This window comes from Lineus longissimus, chromosome 14 (genome assembly GCF_910592395.1).
Source record: "Lineus longissimus chromosome 14, tnLinLong1.2, whole genome shotgun sequence".
Taxonomy (NCBI): domain Eukaryota; kingdom Metazoa; phylum Nemertea; class Pilidiophora; order Heteronemertea; family Lineidae; genus Lineus; species Lineus longissimus.
Genome location: NC_088321.1, coordinates 14710402 through 14726373, shown reverse-complemented (window position 1 = coordinate 14726373; position 15972 = coordinate 14710402). Strand labels below are relative to the sequence as shown.

At 39.9% G+C, this 15972-nt stretch overlaps 2 protein-coding genes across 20 annotated transcripts in view; one reads left to right on the top strand and one right to left on the bottom strand.

Moving 5' to 3' along the window:
- Positions 1 to 53: 53 nt before the first annotated feature.
- On the bottom strand, positions 54 to 3957 carry LOC135498772 (F-box only protein 28-like). The gene is made up of 5 exons (XM_064789195.1): positions 3866 to 3957; positions 2917 to 3538; positions 2506 to 2754; positions 1884 to 2079; positions 54 to 1639 (listed from the first exon to the last, which is right to left on the bottom strand). Exons 2-5 carry the CDS (start codon positions 3523 to 3525, stop codon positions 1251 to 1253), a joined length of 1443 nt encoding a protein of 480 aa, XP_064645265.1. The 5' UTR covers positions 3526 to 3538; positions 3866 to 3957; the 3' UTR covers positions 54 to 1250.
- A 2423-nt stretch (positions 3958 to 6380) lies between these two features.
- Positions 6381 to 15972, top strand: part of LOC135498956 (intermembrane lipid transfer protein VPS13C-like) — a 72209-nt gene continuing 62617 nt past the window's right edge. For 16 of the 19 annotated variants that reach the window (XM_064789514.1, XM_064789521.1, XM_064789532.1 and 13 more), the window contains exons 1-6: positions 6381 to 6566; positions 10355 to 10398; positions 11130 to 11172; positions 13974 to 14069; positions 14520 to 14621; positions 14942 to 15013. In XM_064789514.1, coding sequence (XP_064645584.1) covers positions 6467 to 6566; positions 10355 to 10398; positions 11130 to 11172; positions 13974 to 14069; positions 14520 to 14621; positions 14942 to 15013 — 457 coding nt within the window. In that variant the 5' untranslated portion in view covers positions 6381 to 6466. The remainder of the gene's footprint in view (positions 6567 to 10354; positions 10399 to 11129; positions 11173 to 13973; positions 14070 to 14519; positions 14622 to 14941; positions 15014 to 15972) is intronic. The other 3 variants (XM_064789528.1, XM_064789525.1, XM_064789524.1) reach the window with 1 other exon arrangement.

The window sequence follows — 15972 nt, the reverse complement described above, 5'->3', positions numbered from 1 at the left end:
CGGGTGGTAATATAAAGTGTAACAACAAACCTTATTAATCATATCAATAATTTTATTATGAAAAGACCACATAACATACAGTTGTAGACACAATTACCAACTATGGTTTATACCTTGTATAAAGGGGGGCAACAGTTGCCAAAATAGTTTTTTCTTCAAGAAAATGCACCTCAATTAAAAGATTATTGAAAGACTAATAACTGATAGTTTCAGTTGAATCAAAAAAGATATGACAATTATTCCCCAGCCTAAGAAAGTGAGATAAGGAGCCTGTTTGATAGACTCGAGGTTACCTTGGAGGAGGAATACTCCCTAGAGAATAACATCTCCAAGTGCAGAGCAAACGCTGAAGAAGATGGTGCCTGCCAATTCACTTATTTTAAATCGCAATCCCTGTAAACTGGTTATCTGACGTTAATCCCATCTTGCAATCTCCTCCCCCACCTTGCTTATACAGGGTGTTTTAACAAAAGGAATTCAAGATTAATTTGTTCATGTCTTAGAAATAGCTAAATATTTTGGAAATTGGCAGCCACCATTTATTACCTAATAATGCCCTCTTTCTTATGACACCAAGAAATCCAATTTACTCTCGCAGATGACCGAGCACGAAACAGTTTCCTTTTTTTTTAAACACCTTGTATATTGGCACGTTTCACATATACATTTGGCATGAAGAAAAGTAAAAAAACATGACCTCTCATTTTCCGCATTTAAGACAGCTCACTAAGATATCTCACTGACACTCTCACCAAAACCACATGTCCTTAGTTACTGTTCTCTCCAACAGATGGTGTCACCTGCGACCCAACAATCTGCCTCAAACTACACAACGCGTTTTGCATGTCTTCATTACTTTCACTTCCGTTCAATGTATCAAGTTCGAAATGCAATGATTGCAAATCAAAGCCTACACTCTATTTCACCAAATGTACATAATACCACGTCAAACATTTTGAACATGCAGCATCAAATTTGCCCTTGTGATCCTAAACCACATGTCCTTAGTTTCAATCGTTGACAACAGGTGGAGACACCTACAAGTGCACAGTATGTTTCATACCATACAACTCCGTTTGACGTTTTCACAACTTTTCCAAAGCTTCCTTCCAATTCGTCATCCTCCTTTTACCGAATGCAACAATCATAAATTCAAGTCTCCACTTTGTTACATTTGATTTCTAAAACCATACAGTCCTCCCGGGATACCGCATCATGAGCATTAGTTGCCTATCCTAAAGCGCGTGCTCTCAATTCTCAACAACAGGCGGCGACACTCTCGACTGCACAATCTGTTTCATGCTGCACAACTCCGTCTGACATTTTCGTAACTCTTCCAAAGCAATGTTCAACTTTCTCTCGCGTTCGTCATCCTTTTTTTCAAAATGCGACAACCGTAGATTAAAGTCTCCGTTCTGTTTCTCCAGACGTACAGTCCTACCGCGATACCGCGTCAAATCTCGTTTAACACGCAGCATCTCAAGTTGTTGGTTGCGTACCTGTCGTTTGAGTTGCGTCTGTTTGTCTTCCTTGTCCTGGTTGCCTTGGTTACTGGGCGGGGCTGTTGAGGGTGCCTTCGGTGGTTGTGCCGGCTTGTCGGTTGGTGTCCGCAGGATTGGCGCTACACCTGTGAGTGAAGCTGAAATAAATCAAGAAACATTCAAACTTCAAAGTGACAAAATGCGAAAACTACACAAGTAGCCCGTTGACTTACTGAAGTCTGCTTGGCTCAGCTGAGCTGAACTATTTATCAGACTGAGCCAGAACTTGTCCTGATTTCCAAAGCATTTTAAGGTTAGCAACAAGGAGTATCACTCCCCTACACGAAAATAGGACAAAGGACCAAAGCAGCTTAAGAACTTCCAAGTCTACAAACGACTCACATTTAAATGTATTCGTCAAATCTGGGAATTCCGTTGTGAAGTAATTGACTTCTGGCAGTGTTGGTTCGACCTTGTCCTTGAAATATTCCATCGCCATCGTTGAGAGATCGAACAATTCGTCGGTGACTTTGTACGCTCGGCCCAGGTTCGATGTGGTCTTGATGTAATCTAGGATGCGGTAGACCTCATCAATGATCTGTAACACACAAAATAAAGTTCATTTATAAAGTTATGAGATAATTCATTAATTGTATCAGTTAATTGATTAATTGATAAGATGTTGCCTAAAATATAACTTCAGCGCTGTGGTAGACCAGTTGATGAACCATTAACGAAATAAAGTGGTCTATATAGCCATTATTGGCTGTTGTTCCATGCACCCGGTCGGACGCCAGTATGGCTGATGCGCTCGGACTCCAGTCAGCTTTTATTTTGGAGTTTCAGTCTCCTTGTCAGGTTGCCATTGCCGGGCTGATGGGCCTAGATTTAACGTTGTAGAATTTGTAGTTTCTCTCCTAGACTGGTTGCCGACCAGGGCTGAGACCAGTCTCTCCCACGAGGATGGCTGAAAAAGCCAAGATGGCCGCAAATTGGAATGAAATGATTAGAAAATGAAACTTACGGCACCAGGGAAGAAACAACAATGGCGCCTGTCGATATGACGGCCAAATGTCATCTGAAGTAACGTCAGGCGCATATGCACCGTCTCTATGATGTCACATTCCCTCGCCAGGGGGTGCTTCCTTCGTGCAGACTCCCGCCGCGGCATTTGAGACTTGATCGCTTGGAACCTGCCCTGCATCTTTGACTGTAGCCGGGAAAATGCACGGTTGAGATGGTCGCCACTGGTGTTTCTAAACCAGCGTGAAACCTAAAATAGAGAACCAAGATTATGTCTGAATAAAATGCTTCAGTCCAATAATTTCAACTCATTCACAAGTTTCATATATTCATGTTTTATAGCTCATGTAACCTCCTTCCAATTTGTCAATAGAAAGTTGTCAATTACGTTTTGTTACATACAGATACTTACCCCTCGGACCTTTGAAACCTCATCAAACGTCATGTACTCTTCAAAAATATGTGACACTAATTCTGTTGGAAGTTGAAAGAGTGGACAATCCGCGTTGATGTTTTCCACCTTCTCCACCTCCTCAGTTTTCTCACCACCAGGCGGCGCTTTATCCTTCTCATCGCCGTTTAAATTCGACGGATCCGGAAAGTTCATTTTGAATTTCTCTTGGATCAACTGCATGACATTCGTACTCGGGCCGAATTTTGGCACATACGTCGAAGTTTTGATCGTTGTAGTTTTCGTCGCACCAGATGTTGATGCAGATGTTCCAGATGCTGCTGCTGCAACAGTTTTAGAGGACGCTGCTGTACCAACAGCTGCTGCTACGTTTTTTTTCTTAATGGTAGTTGTAAAATACGATTCCATCTCCTCGAGGGTTTTGTCCGTGAGAGAGCTGATCAGCGACCCTGACCGCAAGAGGGGGTCAAGCGAGGGCATTGGTAACCTTCTGCTGGTGGCGCCTTCATTTTCAGGTTCAGGTGTGGGCGACTTGTGCGCCCGTGTACGACGTGATGACGCAGAAGGGCGGCCATTGTCTTTCTTCTGCTTCTTTCGACTTGGCTCCATGGCTGTTGAACGACTGTAATATTCAAATAGTAAAAAATAAAATATTTCAATACCAGATAAACTTTTATACAGTGCGTTCGATGTTCAGATGCACTCTTAACAAATGGAGATGAAGTAGTTCCATGACTTGCTAAGTGCTAAAGCAATGAAATCAAGCAAAAATTGCAAAACACATCCGATAATCGATCTCATATGGTGATTTTTACAACTTCTGTACAAAACAAAGGTAAGGTGTCTGTTTTCGGACGCAATTCAATTAACTTTTTTAGCATTTTTGAAGCGACCAGACAATTCTTTTTCCGGTCAATATACGGGAAGGCTATCTAAGAAACTATCTAACCCTTTAATTATCAGTGAATTATTTTGTTTAATGTTTAAATCGTTATTTTTCGAAGAGATACAGCCTCGTAACTTTCACTGTGAGGCTGCCTATAAAATGAAACCCGGAATAAATCGTAGAAGGCGCCGGCAAACCGAGGGTGTATTCGCCTCCCCGTTCTCTAGCGTTCCGGAACACTAAAAAAGGGAATAGGCTGACAGCATTTGAAGCCTGCTTCCGCCGATGAAAAATATTTAAAAAACAAACAAATATCAAGCCACCAAATTTAGAGGACCCCATCAACATTTTCATCAGCAATTTCATCAACAGTTTACACCTTCCCAAACTACACATTCTCCAAGTGTCGGCAATGGTGATTATTGAGGCTAGTCTCACTCAATCTACTGTCTCTGCCACATGTGAGAATTTCAACGGGTGTATGTAAAATCCACATTGCCCAGCGACAGGGAGACGAAGAACCACATCTATGGCAAGCCAAAGCGGAATTTATTCAAGACTTTAGAATTACCATTCAAGAAGTTAAATATAAGTTCAAGAAGGAAATATATGTTCAAGACTAAAATATGTTCAACCTTGAATCAAATGTTTTCAACCTTGAATAAAATATGTTCAACCTTGAATAAAATATGTTCAACCTTGAATAAAATATGTCCAACCTTGAACAAAATATATTCAACCTTGAACAAAATATATTCAAGACTCACGTGACCATATTCAAGACGCACGTGACCACAAAATTGATGACGTAGTTGCTCATGTTTTGATGCTTTACGGACTTTCCCGAACCCGCGTCCAGACTTTCCCGAACCCATGGTACTTGTGTTGCGTTTCGGAGCTCGAATTGTTCGCACGAAGGTTTTGACACATGGTTGTACACGTACCTAGCCGCCTACACCTGACATGTACTGTAATCCTACACATCATGACATGGATGCCGAGTGAATGTCAGAGTCGATACATGTTTCACAGACATATCAGGCAAATTATAGGTTCAAAATGCGCAATGCCTCTCACCTTTCATACCACTGTATCGGATTCTCGTTGTCTTTTGACATGTTTGAGTGTTAAGGCTATACAGGCAATCAATCACGTCGTGAAACAGAACGCATCAGAAGTACCACAGATTCTACGCTCTACGTCATCAATTTTGTGGTCACGTGCGTCTTGAATATGGTCACGTGAGTCTTGAATATGGTCACGTGAGTCTTGAATATATTTTGTTCAAGGTTGAATATATTTTGTTCAAGGTTGGACATATTTTATTCAAGGTTGAACATATTTTGTTCAAGGTTGAACATATTTTATTTAAGGTTGAAAACATTTGATTCAAGGTTGAACATATTTTAGTCTTGAACATATATTTCCTTCTTGAACTTATATTTAACTTCTTGAATGGTTATTCTAAAGTCTTGAATAAATTCCGCTTTGGCTTGCCATACATATGGCAAGCCAAAGCGGAATTTATTCAAGACCGTGGAATTACTATTCAAGAAGTTAAATATATGTTCAAGACCAAAATATGTTCAATCCTGAATCAAATATTGTCAACCTTGAATCAAATATTGTCAACCTTGAATCAAATATTGTCAACCTTGAACAAAATATATTCAACCTTGAACAAAATATATTCAAGACTCACGTGACCATATTCAAGACGCACGTGACCACAAAAATTGATGACGTAGTTGCTCATGTTTTGATGCTTTACGGACTTTCCCGAACTTTCCCGAACCCATGGTACTTGTGTTGCGTTTCGGAGCTCGAATTGTTCGCACGAGGTTTTGACACATGGTTGTACACGTACCTAGCCGCCTACACCTGACATGTACTGTAATCCTACACATCATGACATGGATGCCGAGTGAATGTCAGAGTCGATACATGTTTCACAGACATCAGGCAAATTATAGGTTCAAAATGCGCAATGCCTGTCGTGAAACAGAACGCATCGGAAGTACCACAGATTCTACGCTCTACGTCATCAATTTTGTGGTCACGTGCGTCTTGAATATGGTCACGTGAGTCTTGAATATATTTTGTTCAAGGTTGAATATATTTTGTTCAAGGTTGGACATATTTTGTTCAAGGTTGAACATATTTTATTCAAGGTTGAACATATTTTATTCAAGGTTGAAAACATTTGATTCAAGGTTGAACATATTTTAGTCTTGAACATATATTTCCTTCTTGAACTTATATTTAACTTCTTGAATGGTAATTCTAAAGTCTTGAATAAATTCCGCTTTGGCTTGCCATACATACACATCCTATGGTGCTGCCACCTTTATGCCGCGGATTATTGATGACCTCTTCATTGATAGCCAAAATTAAATCCATCCTTTTATCATTTCAATGATTATACAAAAAAACGACTTTTTATACATAATCAGTTTAATTGCATTGATTTGAAATCATTTAAACCGATATTTGAAGCGATATTTTTGTGCACTCTTTTTCTGGCAGAACATTCATTCATTTTTCATGTGCGTAAGCAGGCTTCAAATGCTGTCAGCCCATCCCCCTTTTTTAGTGAGATTTGTTCTGAAAAGTTTCCCGATTTTTGCAAAGTGCATCATCTGAGTGCACTGGCAAGCCATCAAGATGGTCTTTGAGTCCATCATTGTGGATTTGCTTAATAAATATCTCGGTGATTATGTCGAGAATTTGGACAAATCGCAGCTGAAGTTGGGCATCTGGGGAGGTAAATCTTTCTGTCTATGATTATCAGTAATCACTGTCATTGACATTGTGTAGCCATTGTATATGCCTCTATCATCTGATCATGTTGATTGTACATGTATGTTGTTCTGTATGCATGTAATGATGATGTTGCTGCTATGGCAATGCAAAGGTAATCAAGGATATAATAAAGCTGATGAAGTCGCCATAAACCATGACAGAGTCAGAGATGTCAGACAATCGCCCTACTTGAGTTAGGCCTACACAGATTCAGAAGGCTCTGTCCAGCATGTTCTGAATGTAAAAGTAAAACACTATTTTTTCGTTGATAGTGGATGCCTACAACATTTGCCACTGACAGAGCAGTTCTCTCAATTGTCAGAGACAAAGTCACAAGCTGAACATATGTCAGAGACAATGTCACAATCGTCTTCTGAAGTTCCAGTCAGTAGTCACAACCAGTATGTCAAAGACAATGTCACATCCACAGGAATTCATGTTCTATTCTTGTGGTTAAATTGACAAGACTAAGTTACAGATTGCCATCGTAAATAGTCCGGATAAAGGAAACAAATCTTTTACTCTGGTCATCGGGGTTCTCAACAGAGATTTCTCCAGGCACAGTGGTACCTGTGATAGTTAGGAGATAGATAGAGGGTAAGACTAAGAGGTTTTTCATCACACTGATTTGACCTCAGTCATTGACCATGACATAAGGGAATTCTGTAACCTTTATAATAATCATTATAACACGATACGTGCAATTGGTTTGGCCATGTTGACAATGACACACATTTATAAGGGAATTCGGTAACTAAACTTTGTCGTGGTAACGCGACCATTTTCCTAAAATGTTTCACACCCTTCTATAATTTATTCCTTGATGCATGCTTTGCCCATCATAGGGGCAATAGGCTCAAGATTGCGTGCACTTTTCAGTGGACAAAAATGCAGCGTCAGAGGGCCGTGCTTGACAGGGCATAGGAGACATTAGCCCTGGCATTCTACTGGTACTATTACATGCACTTTACCAGTACATTCAGTCCTGTTATTGTAAACTTTAAAGGGTCAGACGATAGAGGTCTGATCTCATCTACTGATAGCCTTCTAATGTTTTGGCCAGTGTTTGCGATTTTATCCCTTTTGTGTCTGTTTTAGTTTGCATGTTGATTTGGAAATGCTTTTGAAGTCCTTGATTCTGAACTTCCTCAATGAATATCTTGGAGAATATGTTGAGCACTTGGACAGGGCCCAACTGAAGTTTAGTATCTGGAATGGTAAGAATTTTATGATACGGCAAATTGTCATATCATTCCATCATTTGTTGTCTGTGAATGGCACTACTGAGCTGAGAAATGAGGACAAAAACGTACCCGGTATCGAGGGAAAATCATCTTTCTTAGTGTTTGATATGCTTGTTATGGCTCTTCTACACACAGGACCAGGCCAATGGGTGATATCAATAAAGACTAGCAAATGCTTTTACTTCAATTTTGTACAGAAGAGCCTAGTGTAAATGTACGTGGAGTTTTACAAAAAAGCATTTGCTCGTCTTTATTCATATCACTCGTCTCTAACATGTTTAATAAGAGATGGACCCCGTCATGGCTTGGAGTCCAGCATGCACCAAACCAGGCTTTCCATAGGGGTCATGCCACATCGGTCTACTCTAAAGTTATAGTTGTATTGCCATACGAATCATTAGTTTGTGTGGAGATCCATTTGGGCACCTCGTAGTACTCATAGTATCAGTATGACTGATGTCCTCAGTCTTTGGCGCGTGGTCTAGTTTAGTCTGACTTCTCACCTGAGATCTCTGTGGGATGTGAGAATCTTCAAGGCAGTACAGCTCCTGATGCACCAGATACATCAGCATAGACTCTATTGCCCTCGCTGCCAATGGTTTACCAGGTCGGAGTATGGTACGCCTACAACTGTAGTCTGGTTTAGTAGATTCATGTGAGCATTTAAGATTTGTAACTGAAGAATTAGCATTCCTAGCTGTTCGTGGTCTACCTGATGGTGTTGGCTGATCGGGGTGTAAAAATTCATCGATATGCTTTGCCTCTACTTTTAGTTCAGTTGTGTCTCAAATGCTATAGAATGGAAGTAAAATTGAAAGAGAATTTAATGTGCTGGGCAGAACTCAATGAACACATCATCTGCAGTGTTTGCTGAGTGTTGGTTCTTGGTTAAAGGTCACGCTGTTCTAAAAATTTGAGATTTGTAGTTGAATTTGAAAATTTGCATTAAATAAGTACTGTGAGTGTGAATGTAAATTTTAACATTGGTGTTGTGCAGATTAAAAAATACTATACATACCAAGTTTCAGCGATGTTGCATGTACAATAACTGCTCTACAGCATTGTGTGTAACTGCATTTCTATTTTCCTGACCCTGATCTAAATAAGGCGAAGTGTGTCCTCTTGATATAATGAAACTCCTTGGGAAAATTATATTATTATTAAGATCTGTTGGTGCTTTCCCTTAAAAGTTCAATTAGGTTGAATTTTATCAACCACATGATACATTATTAGTTGTCAGCAGGCCTGTGTACATGAATCTAGTCATTCTGTTATTGACAGACGGGTAAGGCCAAGAGAAAGAATAATCTGGTTGACGTGCCAACAGATTTTGAAAAAATTGGTCATTTTATGCCTCGAAGTTGAATTTTAAAGAGTTCTGTGATGCTTTATCCTCTCAAATCACGAAAAATAAACAGTTGTGTGCATTACCAGTTCAGAAAATCAAGAACTGGCCTTGGATAGATAACTTTTAATCGACTATTAACAGAGTGACAGCTGTGGAATGAAATGGTATGATAAGTAGTGATGCAAATAATATTCTAAGCAGTCATGTGAGGTGCACTCTTGTGGTATGGCTGTGTACAGTGCAATATAACTTCTCTAGTAAAGACACCGACCTGACTGACAAGTGCTGTCCTAATAATAGAGAAGTGTCCTGATAAGAGAGGTCAAATTGAATGGAAATAACAACTTAGGGACCAAACCTAGTGTCCTCAATAGGGCTGTTCTTAATATAGAGGTGTCTGCTAAGTGAGGTTACACTGTAATTGTGCTTTCATCTATCCATCAGTGGTGCTTGTATAGAACCTCTCTATTAAGGACACCCTCAGTACTGACAAGTGCTGTCCTTGATAGAGAGGTGTCCTGATTAGAGAGATCAAATCATGTGATAACTGATACATGATCAACATAAAGCTCTAACGAGTGCTTTGGATAATTAGCAAAAATGGATAAATTCATTTGGTCACAAAAGAACTGTGTTGCTCAAATGACCCGTACCATTGATAGGTTGAGCTTTTTTCAGTCGGTGCTGAAATGATCGAGGATATTAAGTCATTTATTGACATATGTTTTAAAGGGGGACTAGAAGAAGAAATGGACAAATTGATCGTGACCATTATTGGTCACAAAGTGGCGCCAGCCGGGTGTTGAACCCGGGACCTTCCGAACACAAGGCTGACGCTCAACCATTGTGCCAAGACCCCGCTCCCCGAGAAATGGAGCAGACAACCCAGTCGACCCATTCCCTTTCCTGGTGCAGTGGAACCTCCATAAGTGGGACACTCTCTATTAAGGACAACCTCTCTATTAAGGACAACCTCTCTATTAAGGACTCCAGTTTTGGTCCCAAAGACAGTGGTGGTTTCCATTCAATTTGTCCTCTCTTATCAGGACACCTCTCTGTTAAGGACAGCGTTGTCAGTCCAGAGGGTGTCCTTAGTGTACGGGGCTCTTCCTGATATAAACGTCTTACTCAATGCGTTATTGTCTATTATCATTTCAGGCGACATCGTCCTTCAGAATCTTGATGTCAAACAAAGTGCCTTGGTAAGTAGATTATAGGCCTTTTCAAAGAAGACGAATTGGAGCCAAAACAAATCAAATGCGCAGACTCAGAACACGTCAGAAGGCCCAAGACGACTTGGCCATCAGCAACTGTGACCATTTATTCCAGGGTAAACCATGACTGGTCAACGCCCAACAAACCTCTTCGAAAAGGTTGATTCTGTTTGGATGCAGACAGACTCATTAGTTGTAACGGTACAGGGGTCCTAATCAGGAGGTCACGAGTTCAACTCTGGGAAGGATCACTGTTTGATTACTCTCAGTGTCCTCGAGAAAGACGCCTAACCCTACGATGTGTCGTTCTTCGAATAAGTCAGCCAGTCCAAATGAAAGATGCAATCTAAGTGGACAGTAGTTGACATGGAGCTTGGCTACTCTTTAATAGTTCCAGGCTAAAGTTGGGAACAAGTTTACAATCCCCGATCACACCCCAAAAAAAGGTCATCGGTTGACTAACCAAGCACCACTGTTCAATGGATTTATAGTTGAATGCGATCAAACTACGTCATTTCCGATCGGGGATTCTAAAGTTTAGCCTAAAGTTGGAGTCACCAAACCAGTGAACCCAATTGGGGCCCTTCTGTAGTGGCATCCAAAAACAACTGTAAAGGGGGACTCTAGGCATGGACTAGGGGGTCAAAGTGTCTCTTAAATTGGGGTGAAAGCCAAAGAAGACCGGTGTATTTGCTAATCACTTGTCTCTTTAATTGCAGGATGATCTCAATCTCCCAGTCACCATCAAACATGGTCACTTAGGTAAGCTCAGGCACTCTTCATATAAAGTGCCTCGAAAAGTGCATGTACAACATTTCAAACGGAAACGAAAGTCCGGGCCTAATTTGAGCTCTCTGTGCCAGCTTGTCTGTACTGCAGACAGTCCTGCCACCACCCATTCTAACTCACATCACTATGATATCATACTCAATTATATATTGATTAATCCCCGAGAGAGATCGTTTGGAATGTGTCAGATGGCATACATGCTAGTACAGTAGAACCTCTCTATAACGGACATCCTCGGGACTGAAAAGTACTGTCCTTAATAAAGAGGTGTCCTGATTAGAGAGGGCAAATTGAATGGAAACAACCAATTTGGGATCAAAACTAGTGTCCTTAATAGAGAGGGTGTCCTTAATAGAGAGGTGTCCGCTAAAGGAGGTTCCACTGTAGTTGAACACTGGTGGTACTTGTTCGAAATGAAGGTCTTGGCAGTGCAAACAAAAAGTGCACTTCTGCATACATGATATGGAAATTGTGGAAATGACTGCAAAAACTTTAATGCAATTGTAGGCGCTTACCATACTCTGGGAACAAACTTGGTTCAGTTGAAACATTTGGCTGGTTGGTTTATGTTTTCACTGCTAATTTATGTGGCCAAATGCCCCGAGTACTGGACAGCTCACATGGAGGTGTCAAAATATCTAAGCCCATTGTTAACTTATAAATTACACAATATACTAGTAATTAATACTGTTAAGTTAATGACCCTGGTCAGTTTCACCAGTGAGTTGTACTTACAATGTCAATGGGGCTCACAATGGGGGTTTTTCACTCTGATACAAATAAATTACACAATATATACTATTAATTAGTACTGTAAAGTTAATGACCCTGGTCAGTTTCACCAGTGAGTTGTACTTACAATGTCAATGGGGCTCACAATGGGGGTTTTTCACTCTGATACAAATAAATTACACCATATACTTTTAATTAGTACTGTTAAGTTAATGACCCTGGTCAGTTTCACCAGTGAGTTGTACTTACAATGTCAATGGGGCTCACAATGGGGGTTTTTCACTCTGATACAAATAAATTACACAATATACTATTAATTAGTACTGTAAAGTTAATGACCCTGGTCAGTTTCACCAGTGAGTTGTACTTACAATATCAATTGGGCTCACAATGGGGGTTTTTCACTCTGATACAAATAAATTACACAATATACTATTAATTAGTACTGTTAAGTTAATGACCCTGGTCAGTTTCACAAGTGAGTTGTACTTACAATGTCAATGGGGCTCACAATGGGGGTTTTTCACTCTGATACAAATAAATTACACAATATACTATTAATTAGTACTGTAAAGTTAATGACCCTGGTCAGTTTCACCAGTGAGTTGTACTTACAATATCAATGGGGCTCACAATGGGGGTTTTTCACTCTGATACAAATAAATTACACAATATACTATTAATTAGTACTGTTAAGTTAATGACCCTGGTCAGTTTCACAAGTGAGTTGTACTTACAATGTCAATGGGGCTCACAGTGGGGTTTTTTCACTCTGATACAAATTTCACTTGTTCTATTGGGACTTGTGCATGGTCTCCAATCTAAGACAGATTATTTCATTCCTACATGATATTGCTCTTGCTTGATTAACCGTGGTGATTAGTTATGCAGTTGTTAAGGCAATCAGCAGGGGTAACAGCATTTTATGTGATCACCCATCAACCCTTCCGTTTGCTAGATTGACTGCGAATGGGACAACCAAAATTAGCTATGCATGAGTGAAATTATGTATGAATAAAATAATTTTGTCTCAGATCAGATGCTGTGTTGATGTGGCCAAGTCCCTTTGCCTAACCAAGTTAGAGTTGCACTGAAAGATCTCCAATGGGCATGGTTGGCAAAATTAGAAACTTTCAGTCAAATTGCCCACAAACTTTTAAAGAAAAAATGCAATCCCTAACATATCATTATCGAAGCGAGTTATGTATTGAGTGATCCCCATAGACGTCACGTAATAGTGAAATTGACAACACAACATACGCGTACATTCCATATGAATCATATCATAGTTTTAGTATTGTATCAGCGCAAGAGATATGTTACGGACAGAATTGGAAAAAAGTGAATTTGATGGCAAGTTAATAAAAAATGAGTTCCACGATATAGAGTTGTCATAGTTAATTATATATTGATTGCTCTGGAGAGAGATCACTTTGGATATGTCGGATGGCGTACATGCTAGTGGTTGAGGCTAATGGGAGCATACACTGCTGGTTAGCGTTGAAATAAAGACACCATTTCTATATGGTACAGTGGAACCTCCCTTAGCGGACGCCTCTCTTTTAAAGACAACCTCTCTATTGAGGACAACCTCTCTATTGAGGACAACCTCTCTATTGAGGACAACCTCTCTATTGAGGACAACCTCTCTATTGAGGACAACCTCTCTATTGAGGACAACCTCTCTATTGAGGACAACCTCTCTATTGAGGACAACCTCTCTATTGAGGACAACCTCTCTATTGAGGACAACCTCTCTATTGAGGACAACCTCTCTATTGAGGACAACCTCTCTATTGAGGACAACCTCTCTATTGAGGACAACCTCTCTATTGAGGACAACCTCTCTATTGAGGACAACCTCTCTATTAAGGACACTAGTTTTGGTCCCAAATTGGTTGTCTCCATTCAATTTGACCTCTCTAATCAGGACACCTCTCTATTAAGGACAGCACTTGTCAGTCCCAAGGGTGTCCTTAATAGAGAGGTTCTACTATATTAGGTTGCATTTGGCGTTGGTGTAATGAGACAGTATTTTGCAGGTAAACTGGTGCTGAAGATTCCATGGAAGAATCTTTACACAGCTCCAGTCATAGCAACAATCGATGGATTGTATGTCTTGGCGGTACCAAACCTCGGTGAGTACTCACATCTGTTGACGGCTGAATATACACCACCTGGAGGTGTCAAGAGTAACCACGAAGACAAATTATATGCCATGACCGTCAAAACTATGGATCTGAACCATCAAAACTATGGATCTGAACATGAAACACCTAAGTTAGCCGTATCGAGGCCTAATTGTCCCAGGACAAGACATTTATAGCATATCAGTTACGACTGCCACTCCAACTTTAACTTTGATTCGGAATAACAGTCGTCTAATGACAACTTTGATTCAACTGAATTGAGGAATGTTTTCATATTGTTAAACTATGGTCAATTAGGTTAATTAGGTTAATCAGAAGTTATCACTAGCTGTTGGAGTTAAGTTTGAGTGGGAGTCGAAAGTATTCAACCTCTTTATCATCAAGAAACCTGAAGTAATCGCTTTAATTGTCTTGTCAATTTCGTCTTTTCCCTTCCAGGAGTGAAGTATGATGCGGAGAAAGAGGAAAAGTCAGCGCAGGAGGCCAAGCAGAAAGACTTGAGGAAGATGGAAGAGGCTAAGCAAGCGGAGAGGGAAAAAGGTATGGGTTTGCCTTGAGAGGGAGAGCGGAATCTCCCTCTCCAAGTGTTATGGAATAGCGACTCTGGCTGTACCCGGGGCTACCCTTGGAAAATGAACCTAAACTTCAGTAAGAGGTATTGACTGATGGATTTTAACTGGATATTTGAGGATTTTTTGGCCCGTGTATTCCGACCTGCGCCAAATTTAGTGTGATTGAATGGGAAAATCTGTCCTTCGAATATTCACTATTTTCATAGTAAATCAGTGTGAATATCAACTTCAGCATTTTTGTTCTTTTTCGTAAAATATCTTACAAATGCTTGTTTTGTTTTGCCTCAGACGTGTCTGAACAAGACATGTCTGAAGAAGCTTCACCTGGGAAAAAAAAGAAGCACAAAAAAACGAAAAAAGGTATTTGCACGGTTTCAGTTTGATGTTGTGAGGTAGAGACTGAGGGCTGATGTAACAGTGAAGTCAACCATTTACTAGTTTATTGATATTTCAAAGTGTTTATGATATGGAGTCAATATCAGTCGGATTCATCTTGGGCCCTCAGTCTTGAGTGTATGAAAGTTCACAGAGATAAGTCTTTTCATAGAATTGTTAGTTGACGACTTCAATTTGGTAAAAAACAAGTCAAAATTGATCAAATTTGTTTGTGCGGCATTTTAAAATTATTTTGCCAATGCATTGTTTATACAATATTCTCACGTTCTCAACACATGTGTCTCAACTTGTTCCAAATATTTTCAAAGTTTGAAAGATCAATCTTTTAAGATTCGTCTCTGTGCTTATGAAAAATAGAGAGGTTTAGATTTTGATCCGGGAACGAAGTTATTTTTTTCTCTGATTGACATCGTGAGGTCGATTGTTTTTGGACATACCCGACATTGAAGACGCACTGTTTCAACTTTCATAGCATTTCTGAAAACAGGCAACGCAATTTCTGAAAACAGGCAACGCAATTTCTGAAAACAGGCAACGCAGTTTCTGAAAACAGGCATTGCAATTTCTGAAAACAGGCAATGCAATTTCTGAAAACAGGCAACGCAATTTCTGAAAACAGGCAACACAATATCCGTCATCGAAATCCCTCTCTGATCAGAATCTTAACCTCTCTATTGTTAGATTTGTCAGTGAGAAAGTGTTTAGTAGGATCGTAAATGTATGCACTGCAAAATATACTGTATAAAATGTGTATATCTCCTGCACAAGCCGTTTGATGTCTGTGTTTTCTTCGCTAATGGACATACAGTGGAACTTAATACAGCAGAACCTCTCTATTAGGGACACCCTCTCTATTAGGGATACCCTCTCTATTTGAAGCAATTTCATGTATTTTCTGTTCATTCATTTGATGATTTTTCCAC